Consider the following 13,477-nt stretch of genomic DNA (forward strand, 5'->3'; position numbering starts at 1 on the left):
TGGAAGGCTGACTCAACCTTGAGCCGGCTACCTGAACCCAGCTTCCACCGGGATCAAACTCAGGTGCTGAGCAAAGCTTGGACTGCAATAACTCCCCCTAAATTCACAGGATTGATCTTCCCACATTCCAGAAGCAGCCCCAGACTTTCCCCTCATTTACCCAGATTGCTTCTTGGGGTGTGAATGTGTGTGGACGCACAAATTCTTCCCAGTGAAAAAGTGCCGGAATCCATCTGCAATCCCTCACATCCCCCTGCCTCCTTCTTTTGAGAAGGAAGAAGCTTTAGATGAAGGGTATAAGCAGTGCCTGGGGGTAAGAGAGAATATGGAGGAAGACGTGGCCAGAGCTGGCAGGTGAAGCTACTTACAAGGAAGGGCAAGGAAGATGGGAGCAGGCTGCCCTCTTTAAAATCATCCCAAAAGGTTCGGGAAGAAGTACAACACTCCTCACCAGCTCTTCTCCAGAAAGAAGCACCTGGCTCTGTGGTGATGACCAGGGGCTGCCCCAGTGAGTGTGGCCTGGCAGAGAGTCTCGGCTGTGGCAGCGATGGTTTTGCTGCTTCCTAGAGAAGCCCTTGGGAGTCATGGGAGCCTTTCTGCCTGCAGTGGACAGGAGAGCCCCTGGAGATCTGCCTGTGGGGACCAGGAACGAGGCACCTTTTCTGCAGGAGGGGGGAATTGTAGGCCTGGTTTGCTGGCTTTAGTTCAAGAACAGGACTCACGCCTAACTCTTTTATATGTTCAGATTCGAGGGTTGATAGATAGGGGAGGGGGGACTGTCAACCCTACACTGCAGGCTGCCTTTGCAATGCAAATCAGACTGTGCCTGCCCTGGACACTGCACTCCCCAGCATGAGCAAAGTGGGATGGGATTTCTTCATGTTCCCACAGCTGTTCCCCAATTCTAAAAACACAGGAGAACAGCTGGGCCTTGAACAACGAGAAGTCCCCCGTTCTGGGAGGCAGGATCCTGCCCAGTGGAGCTGGCCGCCTTCAGCCCTCTCCCAACAGAGGCTGGTTCTGTGTCAGAAGATGCTGCCCCTGGGTCACCTGGAGAGCTGACCAAGGGAGCTTGGAAGGGTGAAAATGTATTCCTCCCCCCCCCAACCCCCCCCCCTTGTTGGCCTCTAAGGTGCTCCAGGACTCGAATCTGCCTTTTCAGTTTTGTTTCTACACTGCTTATTAATTGACTGATTGATACATATTTACATGAGTGGTAGTGAAGGAACCATTGATCCTAGGGCAGGCTGCTAGCATTCTAGGGCAGGGGTGTCAAACAAGAACTTCCTGACCATCAGAGCGATTCCTCAGTGGAACAGGCTTCCTCCTTGGGAGGTGGTGGGCTCTCCTTCCTTGGAGGTTTTAAGCAGAGGCTAGATGGCCATCTGACAGCAATGAAGATCCTGTGAATTTAGGGGGAGGGGTTTGTGAGTTTCCTGCATTGTGCAGGGGGTTGGACTAGATGACCCTGGAGGTCCCTTCCAACTCTTCTGTGATTCTAACAGGCTTCCTCCTCGGGAGGTGGTGGGCTCTCCTTCCTTGGAGGTTTTAAGCAGAGGCTAGAAGGCCATCTGAAAGCAATGAAGATCCTGTGAATTTAGGGGGAGGTGTTTGTGAGTGTCCTGCATTGTGCAGGGGGTTGGACTAGATGACCCTGGAGGTCCCTTCCAACTCTTCTGTGATTCTAACAGGCTTCCTCCTCGGGAGGTGGTGGGCTCTCCTTCCTTGGGGGTTTTTCAGCAGAGGCTAGATGGGCCATCTGACAGCAATGAGGATCCTGTGAATTTAGGGGGAGGTGTTTGTGAGTTTCCTGCATTGTGCAAGGGGTTGGACTAGATGACCCTAGAGGTCCCTTCCAACTCTATGATTCTATGTGGCCTGGGGGCCAAATTAGGCCCTCCAGAGGGCTCCTATCAGGTGTTAACCTTTGTGGTTAAGTGTTTTTAGTCCAAATTTGCAGGAGGGGAATCTTAACCAAGACTCTGGGATAACTCATATGAACATATGAAGCTGCCTTATACTGAATCAGACCCTCGGTCCATCAAAGTCAGTATTGTCTTCTCAGACTGGCAGCGGCTCTCCAGGGTCTCAAGCTGAGGTTTTCCACACCTATTTGCCTGGACCCTTTTTTGGAGATGCCAGGGATTGAACCTGGAACCTTCTGCTTCCCAAGCAGATGCTCTACCACTGAGCCACTGTCCCTCCCCTCCATAGAGAGAAAGTAAACAACAGACTCCAAAAATCTTAAAATAAATGATTATTTATTCAAGCTTGGTAATATATGTTTCTAGGATCAAAATTCCATTACAATTTCACAGATCTTCATGTAATGGTTACAAGGAGTACATGGTTACTAGTCTAATGTCCTGCTTATTAATCATAGTGAAGCAAAGCTTGAGCAGAGGTTTATTTACTTTATTTATTGCAAAGCATGTTAGCATTTTTATCTTACTCGCCTTCTGTTATGCCTTCAGAGAACGAGATGGAGAAACAAGACCCTGTCAGGCTTGTTCTGATTTACTGGTCTGCTATTCCCCTTTTTATCCAAATCTCTGAGTGGTCGGACCACCCAATTCAGCCAATCATGTGTGAGGGGTCAACTCTTTGGCTCTGCAATCCATTATTCATCATACCAAAAATTCCTTCCACGTCAAAACTAGATAATAAATGTCATCCTGGCTTTCCCTCCCAAATATCATTTTAACTTTGGGGGGGTAATCTTCCACTCTTTCCCCATTCTTACTTTGGCTTGTCTCCATATTGCTAGAGACTCCATTTTGTGTCAAAGAATCCATTTTGAACATGACAATTCTGGCCTATTTCTAAGCCTAGAATGCATTCATCTACCAGGAATACAACTTCACCTGAATGAATAAGCTCTCTCATGCGATTAGAAGCTTAAGATCCCCTTCCTGACTTAAACAGATGTGAGATAGAAAATGTGATTTAAGTACCAAAAATAATGAACCAATGTTATAAATCTATGCCCATATAGTGAATATGTATGTATTCTTCCTAATATCTAAGAAGCTACCATTGGAATGTATTTAAGTTCTCCTTAAAAATCTAATTCTTAATGCTTTGGCATCAATCCCAATCCTTTTAATCACCTTTTGATCAATTCCATCATTCTATGGAACATCTTCACAATCATTTCCTTCAATAACGAACATCCTTGTATGATTAAAACAACCTTTATATTAATTCTATGTGGTTTATACTTCTGTATTGGTTCTCTATATAAATCTGAGACCCGTTGTGCATTTCAACAAGAACCACGCTGCGACGTGTGTCACGCAGGCAACTTCTGGCCACCAAGTCAGCTCTCTCTCTCTCTTTCCTCCCGCCTCCCATTCAGAAAGGGAATTTTCGATCCAAGCTATTTTGGACTACTGCCCTTCCTCTGGTTTCTTCTCAATATGTATATTTAAGTTAAAGAGTTTCAACATGACACATTCCTTTTCCAGTCTTTCTCCACAATCAGCAGCACTATCGGGGCATCTAATTAAGAGTCTTAAGACCCTTAAAAGAGATGTTAATTCCTTTTATCTGTCATTCTCATTATCCTTCATCATACAAGCCATTTCTTCCCTCCCCCTCTCTGTCTTCATAAGACAAGTTTGTAAAGCACTCTGGCATTCATCCCAAAAACGGATCAATGCTTCTGCATGCTTACTTTTAGTCTTCTGTTGTCTGAAAGTCTTGGTTACATTTTAACAGGTTCTGTCTCTTGCTGAAATCAGATCTGACCTGAAACACCAGCTTAAAGCATGTAAATTGAAATAGAGGCCCATGAAAATGAAGGATCAGGAATATATATGTCTTCACAGCAATATCGGCATGGCTAACACAGGCCCCTGAGCAACTGGCTGTCCTCTGCCTCCTTCTCTCTCTTTTGCTTCCTTCTGCATCTCCGCTTGCTTTGCCAGGCTTGCTCAATCACACAGGAGCTACAGAGCAAAGCCTCTGTTTTCTCCATTGGCTAAGGCTCTTGCCTTGGGGGGGAATAGTTTCCTTCTGCATCACAGCTTGCTTTGCCAGGCTTGCTCAATCACACAGCAGCTACAGAGCAAAACCTTCATTTTCTCCATTGGCTGAGGCTCCTCCCTTGGGGACACAGAGTGTTGGAATGGATGGGCCATTGGCCTGATCCAACATGTCTTCTCTTACGTTCTTATGTGAATGTCACAAGCAGACTGTGAACTAATCAGGGATACGCTCAGAAGGCCTTGAGCAACTCAGACAGGCACCAAACTAGGCTATTTGGTTCTGTGTAGTCTGCCTTTCTTACTGAGACTCAAGGTGGAGAACACAGTGTGAGTCAAGCACAAGCAATGGGGAACAGATTTAATACAATTGCAAACCTCCAGGTGGGGCTTTGAGACCTCCCAGAATTACAGCTGACCTACAGATCAGTTCCCCCAGAGAAAGCCAATACTTTGCAGAGTGGACTTCCACGGCACTGTGCCCCACTAAAGTCCTTCCACTCCCCAAACCCTTACTTCCCCAGGTCCAACCCCACACATCTTGAGGAATCTCCAACTGTGGAGTTGGCAACCCTAGGTGGGGACCAAAACTCCCTCTAAAGTGTGGAGTCTCACAGTTTGCTACTTTGTGCTACTGGCATAAAAGTTGTGAGCTCCTGCATAAATTATGTGAGCTATTGCATACATTAGCTTGCTCTGGGACTATCATTTCTGCACAAAGACAAAAATGTGTCTGCTGGAGGCTAAAAAACTGTGAGCTAGCTCACACTAACTCAGCTTAGAAGGAACACTGGCTGCGACTACAGAAATCTGAAAACAAACAGAAACAAACAGCTAAGAAACCAAACAGGAACTTTTAAGCATATGCTAAGTGACAACAGCCTGTTGATTGGTCACAACACAATCCCTGTCTTGTACCAGTGCAGCCAATAGGGAACCAGCCTTGGGCCAAATGGAGCCCATTGGCCCGGAAGTCAGCAATGACAGGACACGGAGGGAGTCCTTCAAACTGGTTTTTATTGCAACCAATCACAGAGCATCTTGTCCACCTGTGATGGGATGGCAGGCTCAGCCAAAAAAAAAAAGGAAAAGCACAGAGTATATAAAGATAAGGGCGATACATACTGGGGGTGGGGGTGGGGGTGGTAATAGAGCATTCACACACACACCACTCGTGACCCCTGCTCCACGGCCAGAAGACGGCAAAAAACGGGGGGGGGGGGGGCTTCTCCAGTATCCCTGCCCAAACTGGCCTCAAGGAAAATTGCTGCCTGCCCTCCAAAGTGGCAATCAGCATTTCCCCGGGTGTGTAAGAAAGGCCACAAGCACTAAGCACTCCTGCCCTCCCTCTGATGATCTGCCCAATCAGCCTTGCTGTCAGTTGACCATCCAGCCTCTGATGTTTTACCCTGACATTTCTTCTATTAGAAATTTGGGAAGCAGCAAATATTACAAGATAGGGTTGCCAGCCTCCAGGTGGGGCCTGGAGATCTGCTTTTGCAACTGATCTTCAGCTGGCAGAGATCAGCTCCCCTGGCGGCCCCAGAAAGTAGAACCAGAACTAAAGTAGGATTTAGACAAACTGGAACAGATCTAGAGGAGGGCAACAAAGATGGTGAGGGGTCTGGAGACCAAGTCCTATGAGGAAAGGTGGAAGGAGCTGGGGATGTTTAGCCTGGAGAGGAGGCGGCTGAGAGATGATAGGATCACCATCTTCAAGGACTTGAAGGGCTGTCCTATAGAGGATGAGGGGTCTGGAGACCAAGTCCTATGAGGAAAGGTGGAAGGAGCTGGGGATGTTTAGCCTGGAGAGGAGGCGGCTGAGAGATGATAGGATCACCATCTTCAAGTCCTTGAAGGGCTGTCCTAGAGAGGATGGGGTGGAATTGTTTCCTGTGGCCCGGAAGGTAGGGCCAGAACCGACAGGCTGAAATTAAATCAAAAGAGTTTCCAGCTCAACATTAGGAAGAACTTCCTGACCATGAGAGCAATTCCTCAGTGGAACCTCCTTGGGAGGTGGTGGGCTCTCCTTCCTTGGAGGTTTTTAAGCAGAGGCTAGATGTCCCTCTGACAGCAATGAAGATCCTGTGAATTTAGGGGGAGGCATTTGTGAGTTTCCTGCATTGTACAGGAGGTTGGACTAGATGACCCTGGAGGTCCCTTCCAACTCTAGAATTCTATGAAAAGGGCTGCTTTGAAGGGCGGACTCTCTGGCCTTGTACCCTGCTGAGGCCCCTCGCTTCCCCAAACCCCGCCCTCTCCCTGATCCTCCCCCCAAATCTCCAGGTATTTTCCAACACAGACCTGGCAACCCTATTACAAGTTGGGGAGGGGGGTCAGAAGAAGCTGACTTCTAGCTGATCAGCTGATTCTCCAATCCCCACTGCCCCCCCCCCAAAAAAAACCCCTTTGCTGGCTACCAAGCAAAGTTCACGCAGCAGGAGATCGGAGGCGAACTCCCAGCTGATCCCTCATCCATTGGGAGTCAGTTCCTGGTGGCTGCCAGTAGCCGGTTCCTTTGAATACCCACCAAGAGGCTGTGAGCAGCCAGACTGCTGGGGGGTTAAACTGCTGCCCGATCAGCAGTGGCGAACAAGAAGGGGTTTGAGCAGTGAGGACAGGAGGTTCAATCCTCCTTCTCCGTTTGTTGCACAGAGTCTCTCCAGCCATGTAAAAGAGAGTTAATGATAGTCTCATCGCAGGATTTTGCTGAACTTGCTGGCAGAAGAAGACACTTCTTCTCTACACCCAGGTCCAAGGATTAGAATGTGATTTGTTTCTTCTCAATGTGGAGTAGTTTTGTTCATCTTCCCTAAACTATAAATGCTCAACAAGCCACGTGTTTTCTTTTGAAGTTCAGAAGAAGAAGACCATAGATTTATACCCCACCCTTCTCTCTGAATCAGAGTCTCAAAGCGGCTCACTATCTCCTTTACCTTCCCCCTCCCCCACAACAGACACCCTATGAGGTGGGTGGGGCTGAGTGGACTCTCACAGCAGCTGCCCTTTCAAGGACAACCTCTGCCAGAGCTATGGCTGACCCCAGGCCATTCCAGAAGTTGCAAGTGGAGGAGGGGGGAATCAAACCTGGTTCTCCCAGATAAGAGTGCACACACTTAACCACTACACCAAACTAGAGAAGAAGAAGAAGAAGAAGAAGGAGGAGGAGGAGGAGGAGGAGAAGGAGAAGAAGAAGACTGTATATTTATACTGCATCCTTCTCTCTGAAAGAGTCTCAGAGTGGCTCACAATCTCCTTTACCTTTCCCCCAACAGTCACCCTGTGACGTTGGTGGGGCTGAGAGGACTCTCACAGCAGCTGCTCTTTCAAGCAAAATTCCTACAAAAGCTATGACTGACCCAAGGTCATTCCAGCAGTTGCATGTGGAAGAGTGGGGAATCAAACCTGGTTCTCCCAGATAAGAGTCCACACACTTAACCAAACTGGAGAAGGAGGAGGAGGAGGAGAAGAAGACTGTAGATTTATACTGCACCCTTCTCTCTGAATCAGAGTGGCTCACAATCTCCTTTACCTTCCCCCCAACAGTCACTCTGTGAGGTGGGTGGGGCTGAGAGGGCTCTCACAGCAGCTGCCCTTTCAAGGACAACCTCTGCCAGAGCTATGGCTGACCCAAGGCCATTCTGCAGATGTGGATGGAGGAGTGGGGAATCAAACCCGGTTCTCCCAGATAAGACTCCACACACTTAACCACTACACCAAACTGAGTTGTGTGTTGTGGTTGTCATGGGGGTGTGAAGGAGAAATCTCAAATGGCCTCTTGGCAGCAAAACACCCCTTCTCTGGCCGTAGCTGGGGATAGATTCATCCTCTCCATAGAAGTTATTCCGCCCAATAGCTTACAGTTGCTGCTTAAAGGGTGTGGAGAAACGCCATCTGAGAGTGTTGGTGCTTCATCCAAAAAGGCAGGGATCAGTAAATCCATTCAGCCGGCTTTGTAGCCTTCCCCTCACTCCCCCCCTCCCTTCCAGAGCCAAACCAACAACGCTAGGGGGAAAGTCTCCTAGAGAGGCAGGAAGGGCTGTTGTTCTTGCCATGTGCTAGGCAGGAAGAGTTTCTCAGTTGGCAGCAGGCGCTCGGGAAGGGAGGCTGCTTGCCTGTGGGCTCCTGCCTGGGAGGCTCCAGGCAGTAAGACAAAGTAAGTCATTCTCTTAGGCAGATCAAGTATAGACCAGGGACAATACGATGCGTTTAAAAACCACCTTTATTTTGTTATGCTGTTTGCTGTGCTTTGCTGTGCGGTGCTGTGCTGTGCTAACTTTTTAAAGGCAACTGTTTTTGTTTTGGTGTTTTTCTTTTCCTATATTTTTCTCTTTTAAATAAATGTTTTTTCTGTTTTAAATGCTGGCAGTTCATCTCTGTGCCACATAGATCCCCGACCGCTTAGACCACGCTGTTTTTGAGAAGGGGGCCCCGGGGAAGGAGGAAGGCATGCAGTTGGATAAGGTGCCAATCCTCCAGGGGTGCCCCAAAGAAGCGCTGAGGTCTCTGTGAAACCCAAGTGCAGGGTGGCAGAGGACCTGGAGGCCTAGCCTCACAGCTGGAGAGGGGGATTGGGAGTCCTGTTCCTCTCAATCTGAACCCCGGGACTGAGCAGGTGGTGGCAGCGAGCCCAAGGGGCAGGAGGAGACATAGCTCCCTCCAGGAGTTGGCGACTTCGTAGGGAGCTGACGGGACCGGGTCTGAAGGCAGAATCGGGCCGGTTCCGCCACACTTGGTGGCAGCGGTGGGATGAGAACAAACAGAGAACTTGATTGGCCAGGCATTTTTGGGTTTTGATGCGTGCAAGCACCCAGAGGAAGCAACAGCGGTTTTGTTTTCTTTTCGGGTCAACTGGAGTAGGGAAAGTTTAGCTAGTTAGGATGGAGCGTGCTAAGAAACTGGAAATCCTGAAGATGACAAAGCCACAGCTCCAGGAAGAGTGCGCAAAGCAAGAACTGGAGTGTGACAACCTGACTGTAGTAGATATGCAAGTCCTCCTGTTGGAGCATCTTGAGCATGCAGGGGCACCTGCAAAAGTGGCCCCCACCCAGTCAGAAGCAACCTTGCGGCTACAGTTGGAACTGGCAAGAATGCGTATCGAGGCGGAACGAGAGAGAGAGGAACGACAAGCAGAGAGGGATGCAGTCCGCAGAGAGGAGGAACGAGAGAGAGAGGAACGACAAGCAGAGAGGGATGCAGTCCGCAGACAGGAGGAAAGAGAGAGAGAGGAACGACAAGCAGAGAGGGATGCGATCCGCAGACAGGAAGAAGCAGAGATCCGCAGACGGGAACAAGAAGAGCAACGTCGCCATGAGCTTGAGGTGCTACGTCTGGAAGCTGAACTAAGCAAAGAGATCCAAGTCACGCCCAAAGACTTTGCAGTGTACAAGGAGGGAGAAGACCCCTCCACATACCTCTCCAACTTTGAGAGGGCAGCCAAACAGTGGGGGATTGCAGAGGAGGACTATATGTCTTACCTCTGTAGCAACCTGACTGGAGAGCTTTCAGCCATCTATTACAGCATGCCTATGGAAGATGGGGGGATAACTTTTGCGGCCTATAAAGCCACTGTATTTAAAAGGTTTAAACTGGGGCCAGACCACTCCCGAAAGCAGTTCAGGGGTTTAGCTCCACAAGAATGTGAAGCCTATTCTGAATTTGGGGTAATGAAGGAGCAAACAGTTCCAGTGTTATTGGGCCGGGATTTGGTGGTTGGCCAGTACTCTATCAAGGCTGTACCCCGCAGCCAAACCCCCAGGGGGAAGTGGGAGGAGGAAGGCAACTTTAAGGAAGCCACCTCACCACCAACCAGGGAGGGGGAAATAACCCAGGTTACTGAGGACGAAGAGAGGGCGGTCACCAAGGAGGGGGAGGACCAGTCTGTCTCAAGCCCTGGAGTAGGGTGTTCCCAAGGGGAAGAGGGGTGTAGCTTTCCCCAAGTGCAGCAAGAGGCTGTGGATGTTCCTAGCGAGGAAGGGAACCTGTCTAGCGTAAAGGATGTGCATCCTGAAGAGACCGAGGTGGAGGGTGGAGATTTCACAGGAGGTTCTGAGAGCAGCAAGGCTAATGTGGGCTCAGAGGAGCACATAGCTGAAGGCTTGGGGGAACGGGAGCGGTTCCAGAAGGGGGTCCGGAGCGGCCTTAGGTGGGAACCGGTTCACCAAGTAGCTGTGGATCAGGAAGTGGGATCGTCCGAGACGCTCTCAAAACAGGTCGTCTTGAAGCAGGGCAGACAGGAATCCTGGGAAGCTGTGGGATCTTCCAGGCAGGAAGGGGGTCAGTTTGGTAGTGCTGAAAAACCAACCGAGGGGGCGGAGAACCCAGATCAAACTTTGGCTGAGTGTTCTGGAAACAGTGGGACTAGGGGTGGCTTGAAGGAACAGATGATAGGAAGTCTGGGGGAGCCAGAAATGGTCCTGTCTGAGGTTCAAAGTGACCCTAGGCTGGATCCACTGTGTGAGGTGGCAAGGGACCAGAAAGTGGAGTTCTCAGAAGCTGAGACAGGGGCTAGGGTGATGGATGTCCTGCCACTTCATACTGGTGAATGGAAAGTGGAATGGGAGGGACCCCATGTGATTGTGGATGACCTGGGCGATGCTACTTATGTGGTGGCTACGGAGAAAATGGGAAAGGCAGTTCAAGTGGTGCAGGTGAATATACCACAGCCATTCTCTGCGAGGTCCATGGTGGTGCATATAGGTAGGAAGGAAGGAGACAAAAAGAAGCTGGGACAGCAATTGTTTGGAGCCCCAGAGGTGGTTTTCTGGGAGGACAGAGTGGACAGAGGGAACATTCCACCAATGAGGGATAAAGAAGGAGCAACTGTGTGGGAACTGGGCAGTTTCCAACCTCAGATGTGGGGCCAGGAATTTGCTCCTTTGATGGGCCGCTCACCCCAGCCACAGCAGCAACGGAGGGAGAGCACCAAACTCCAGAGGTGGTCCTGGGAGATGGAGGAGTACATCTTAAAGACTGGACATTCCTTCTGCATGCAGCAATGCAACGTTTGGTCCAGAAAGGACATGGACACCGAGGTGGTGGGACTTTGTGTATTATTGGAGAAATACCTGAATGTTTGTGTAATATTTTGGTTACTGGGTTTCTCCTTGTTTGATTGGATTCTGCTACGGGGTCACCTCTGTAGGAGGCAACCCCTCCGGCTCAGAATTTAAGGAGGGGGACGTGTGGAGAAACGCCATCTGAGAGTGTTGGTGCTTCATCCAAAAAGGCAGGGATCAGTAAATCCATTCAGCCGGCTTTGTAGCCTTCCCCTCACTCCCCCCCTCCCTTCCAGAGCCAAACCAACAACGCTAGGGGGAAAGTCTCCTAGAGAGGCAGGAAGGGCTGTTGTTCTTGCCATGTGCTAGGCAGGAAGAGTTTCTCAGTTGGCAGCAGGCGCTCGGGAAGGGAGGCTGCTTGCCTGTGGGCTCCTGCCTGGGAGGCTCCAGGCAGTAAGACAAAGTAAGTCATTCTCTTAGGCAGATCAAGTATAGACCAGGGACAATACGATGCGTTTAAAAACCACCTTTATTTTGTTATGCTGTTTGCTGTGCTTTGCTGTGCGGTGCTGTGCTGTGCTAACTTTTTAAAGGCAACTGTTTTTGTTTTGGTGTTTTTCTTTTCCTATATTTTTCTCTTTTAAATAAATGTTTTTTCTGTTTTAAATGCTGGCAGTTCATCTCTGTGCCACATAGATCCCCGACCGCTTAGACCACGCTGTTTTTGAGAAGGGGGCCCCGGGGAAGGAGGAAGGCATGCAGTTGGATAAGGTGCCAATCCTCCAGGGGTGCCCCAAAGAAGCGCTGAGGTCTCTGTGAAACCCAAGTGCAGGGTGGCAGAGGACCTGGAGGCCTAGCCTCACAGCTGGAGAGGGGGATTGGGAGTCCTGTTCCTCTCAATCTGAACCCCGGGACTGAGCAGGTGGTGGCAGCGTGCCCAAGGGGCAGGAGGAGACATAGCTCCCTCCAGGAGTTGGCGACTCCGTAGGGAGTTGACGGGACCGGGTCTGAAGGCAGAATCGGGCCGGTTCCGCCACAAAGGGCAAGGAAGGGATTCTGCACTCGTTCCGTGTCAGAAGTTCTTTGGAAAGAAGAGCTTCCCAAAGGCCTTGGAGATCTCCTTTGTTTTGATGCTGTAGATGATGGGGTTTAGGACTGGAGGCACCAGGAGGTAGATGTTGCCCATGAGGGCGTGCAACACAGGGGGAGCATGTTTGCCGAACCTGGACACCATCGACACGCCAATCATCGGGGTGTAATAGACCACAACGGCACAGATGTGGGAGACGCAGGTGTTCAGGGCCTTGAGGCGCCCTTCCTTGGAGGCGATGCTCAGCACTGTCTTGACTATCATTGCATAGGACAGGATGATAAACAAGGCGTCCAGCCCAAAAGTGCAGAGCAAGACGAAGAGGCCGTAGATGCTGTTGAGTCTGGTGTCCGCGCACGGGAGCTGGATTAAATTGGGGTGCAAGCAGTAGGGATGAGTCAGGACGTTGGGCCTGCAGAACGGCAACCATCTCAGGAGAACTGGCAGAGGGAGGAGAAGGAGGACGCTCCTCACCACAATCCCCAGGCCGATCAAGGCAATCCTGGAGTTTGTCAGGATGGTGGCGTACTGGAGGGGGCTGTAAATGGCTACGAACCGGTCAAAAGCCATGGCCCAGAGGACTCCCGAGTCCATGATGGAAAAGCAGTGGATGAAGAACATCTGGGAGAAGCAGGCGTCCCTCCCGATCTCCCGGGTGTAGAAGAGGAATAGGTTCAGCACTGTTGGTAGGGTGGAGAGGGACACCCCCAGCTCACTCATGGCCAGCATGGAGAGGAAGAAGTACATGGGCCTGTGCAGACTTTGGTCCTTCACAATCACAAGGACAACGGCACTGTTGCCCACCAGGGCAACGGCATACAGGCAGCAGAACGGGGCGGAGAGCCAGACACTTCTAGCCTCCCATCCTGGGAAGCCTGTGAGGAGGAAAGTGGGAGGGAGAAGGCTCTGATTTTGGGGAGAGCCCACCAAGGAAGACATGTCCCCCACTCCGCACCTGCAGGTACAAAAACACATTAGTCAGGACTGCATCTGTCTACTTGGTTTGCTTCTCCTTGCGCAACACCTGGGTTGTGAGATAAGGGCAAACACACATGAAGGTGAATCAGCCTTCCCCTCCCTGGTCCCTTAAAGGTCAGCCGTGTCTATTCAGACTGGCAATGGCTCTCCAAGGTCTCGGGCCGAGAAAAGTCTTTCACATCACCCATGACCTGAGTCTTTTAAGTGGAGATGGCAGTTATTGAACCTGGGACCTTCTGCAGGCCACGTGGAGGCTCCATCACTCAGTCCTGTCCTGTCCCAAACGAGAAGTGAACAAATGAAACTGCCTTCTGCTGAATCAGACCCCACTTAGCCCATCTAGGTCAGTCTCGTTAATTTCGTCTGGGAGCAGCTCTCCATGGTCCTGAAGGAGAGGTCTTTCACACCAATTGCTGTCGCCTGGT

At 50.3% G+C, this 13,477-nt stretch overlaps 1 protein-coding gene across 1 annotated transcript; it reads right to left on the reverse strand.

The window, feature by feature from the left end:
* Positions 1 to 12,056: 12,056 nt before the first annotated feature.
* On the reverse strand, positions 12,057 to 13,013 carry LOC132591038 (olfactory receptor 51I2-like). The gene has a single exon (XM_060263911.1). It carries the CDS (start codon positions 13,011 to 13,013, stop codon positions 12,057 to 12,059), a length of 957 nt encoding a protein of 318 aa, XP_060119894.1.
* Positions 13,014 to 13,477: the final 464 nt, after the last annotated feature.

Source organism: Heteronotia binoei, unplaced genomic scaffold, assembly GCF_032191835.1.
Source record: "Heteronotia binoei isolate CCM8104 ecotype False Entrance Well unplaced genomic scaffold, APGP_CSIRO_Hbin_v1 ptg001354l, whole genome shotgun sequence".
NCBI lineage: Eukaryota > Metazoa > Chordata > Lepidosauria > Squamata > Gekkonidae > Heteronotia > Heteronotia binoei.

Bases quoted from the DNA above. Each gene is read 5' to 3' on its own strand.
- LOC132591038 (XM_060263911.1), bottom strand. From the start codon at position 13,013: ATGTCTTCCTTGGTGGGCTCTCCCCAAAATCAGAGCCTTCTCCCTCCC.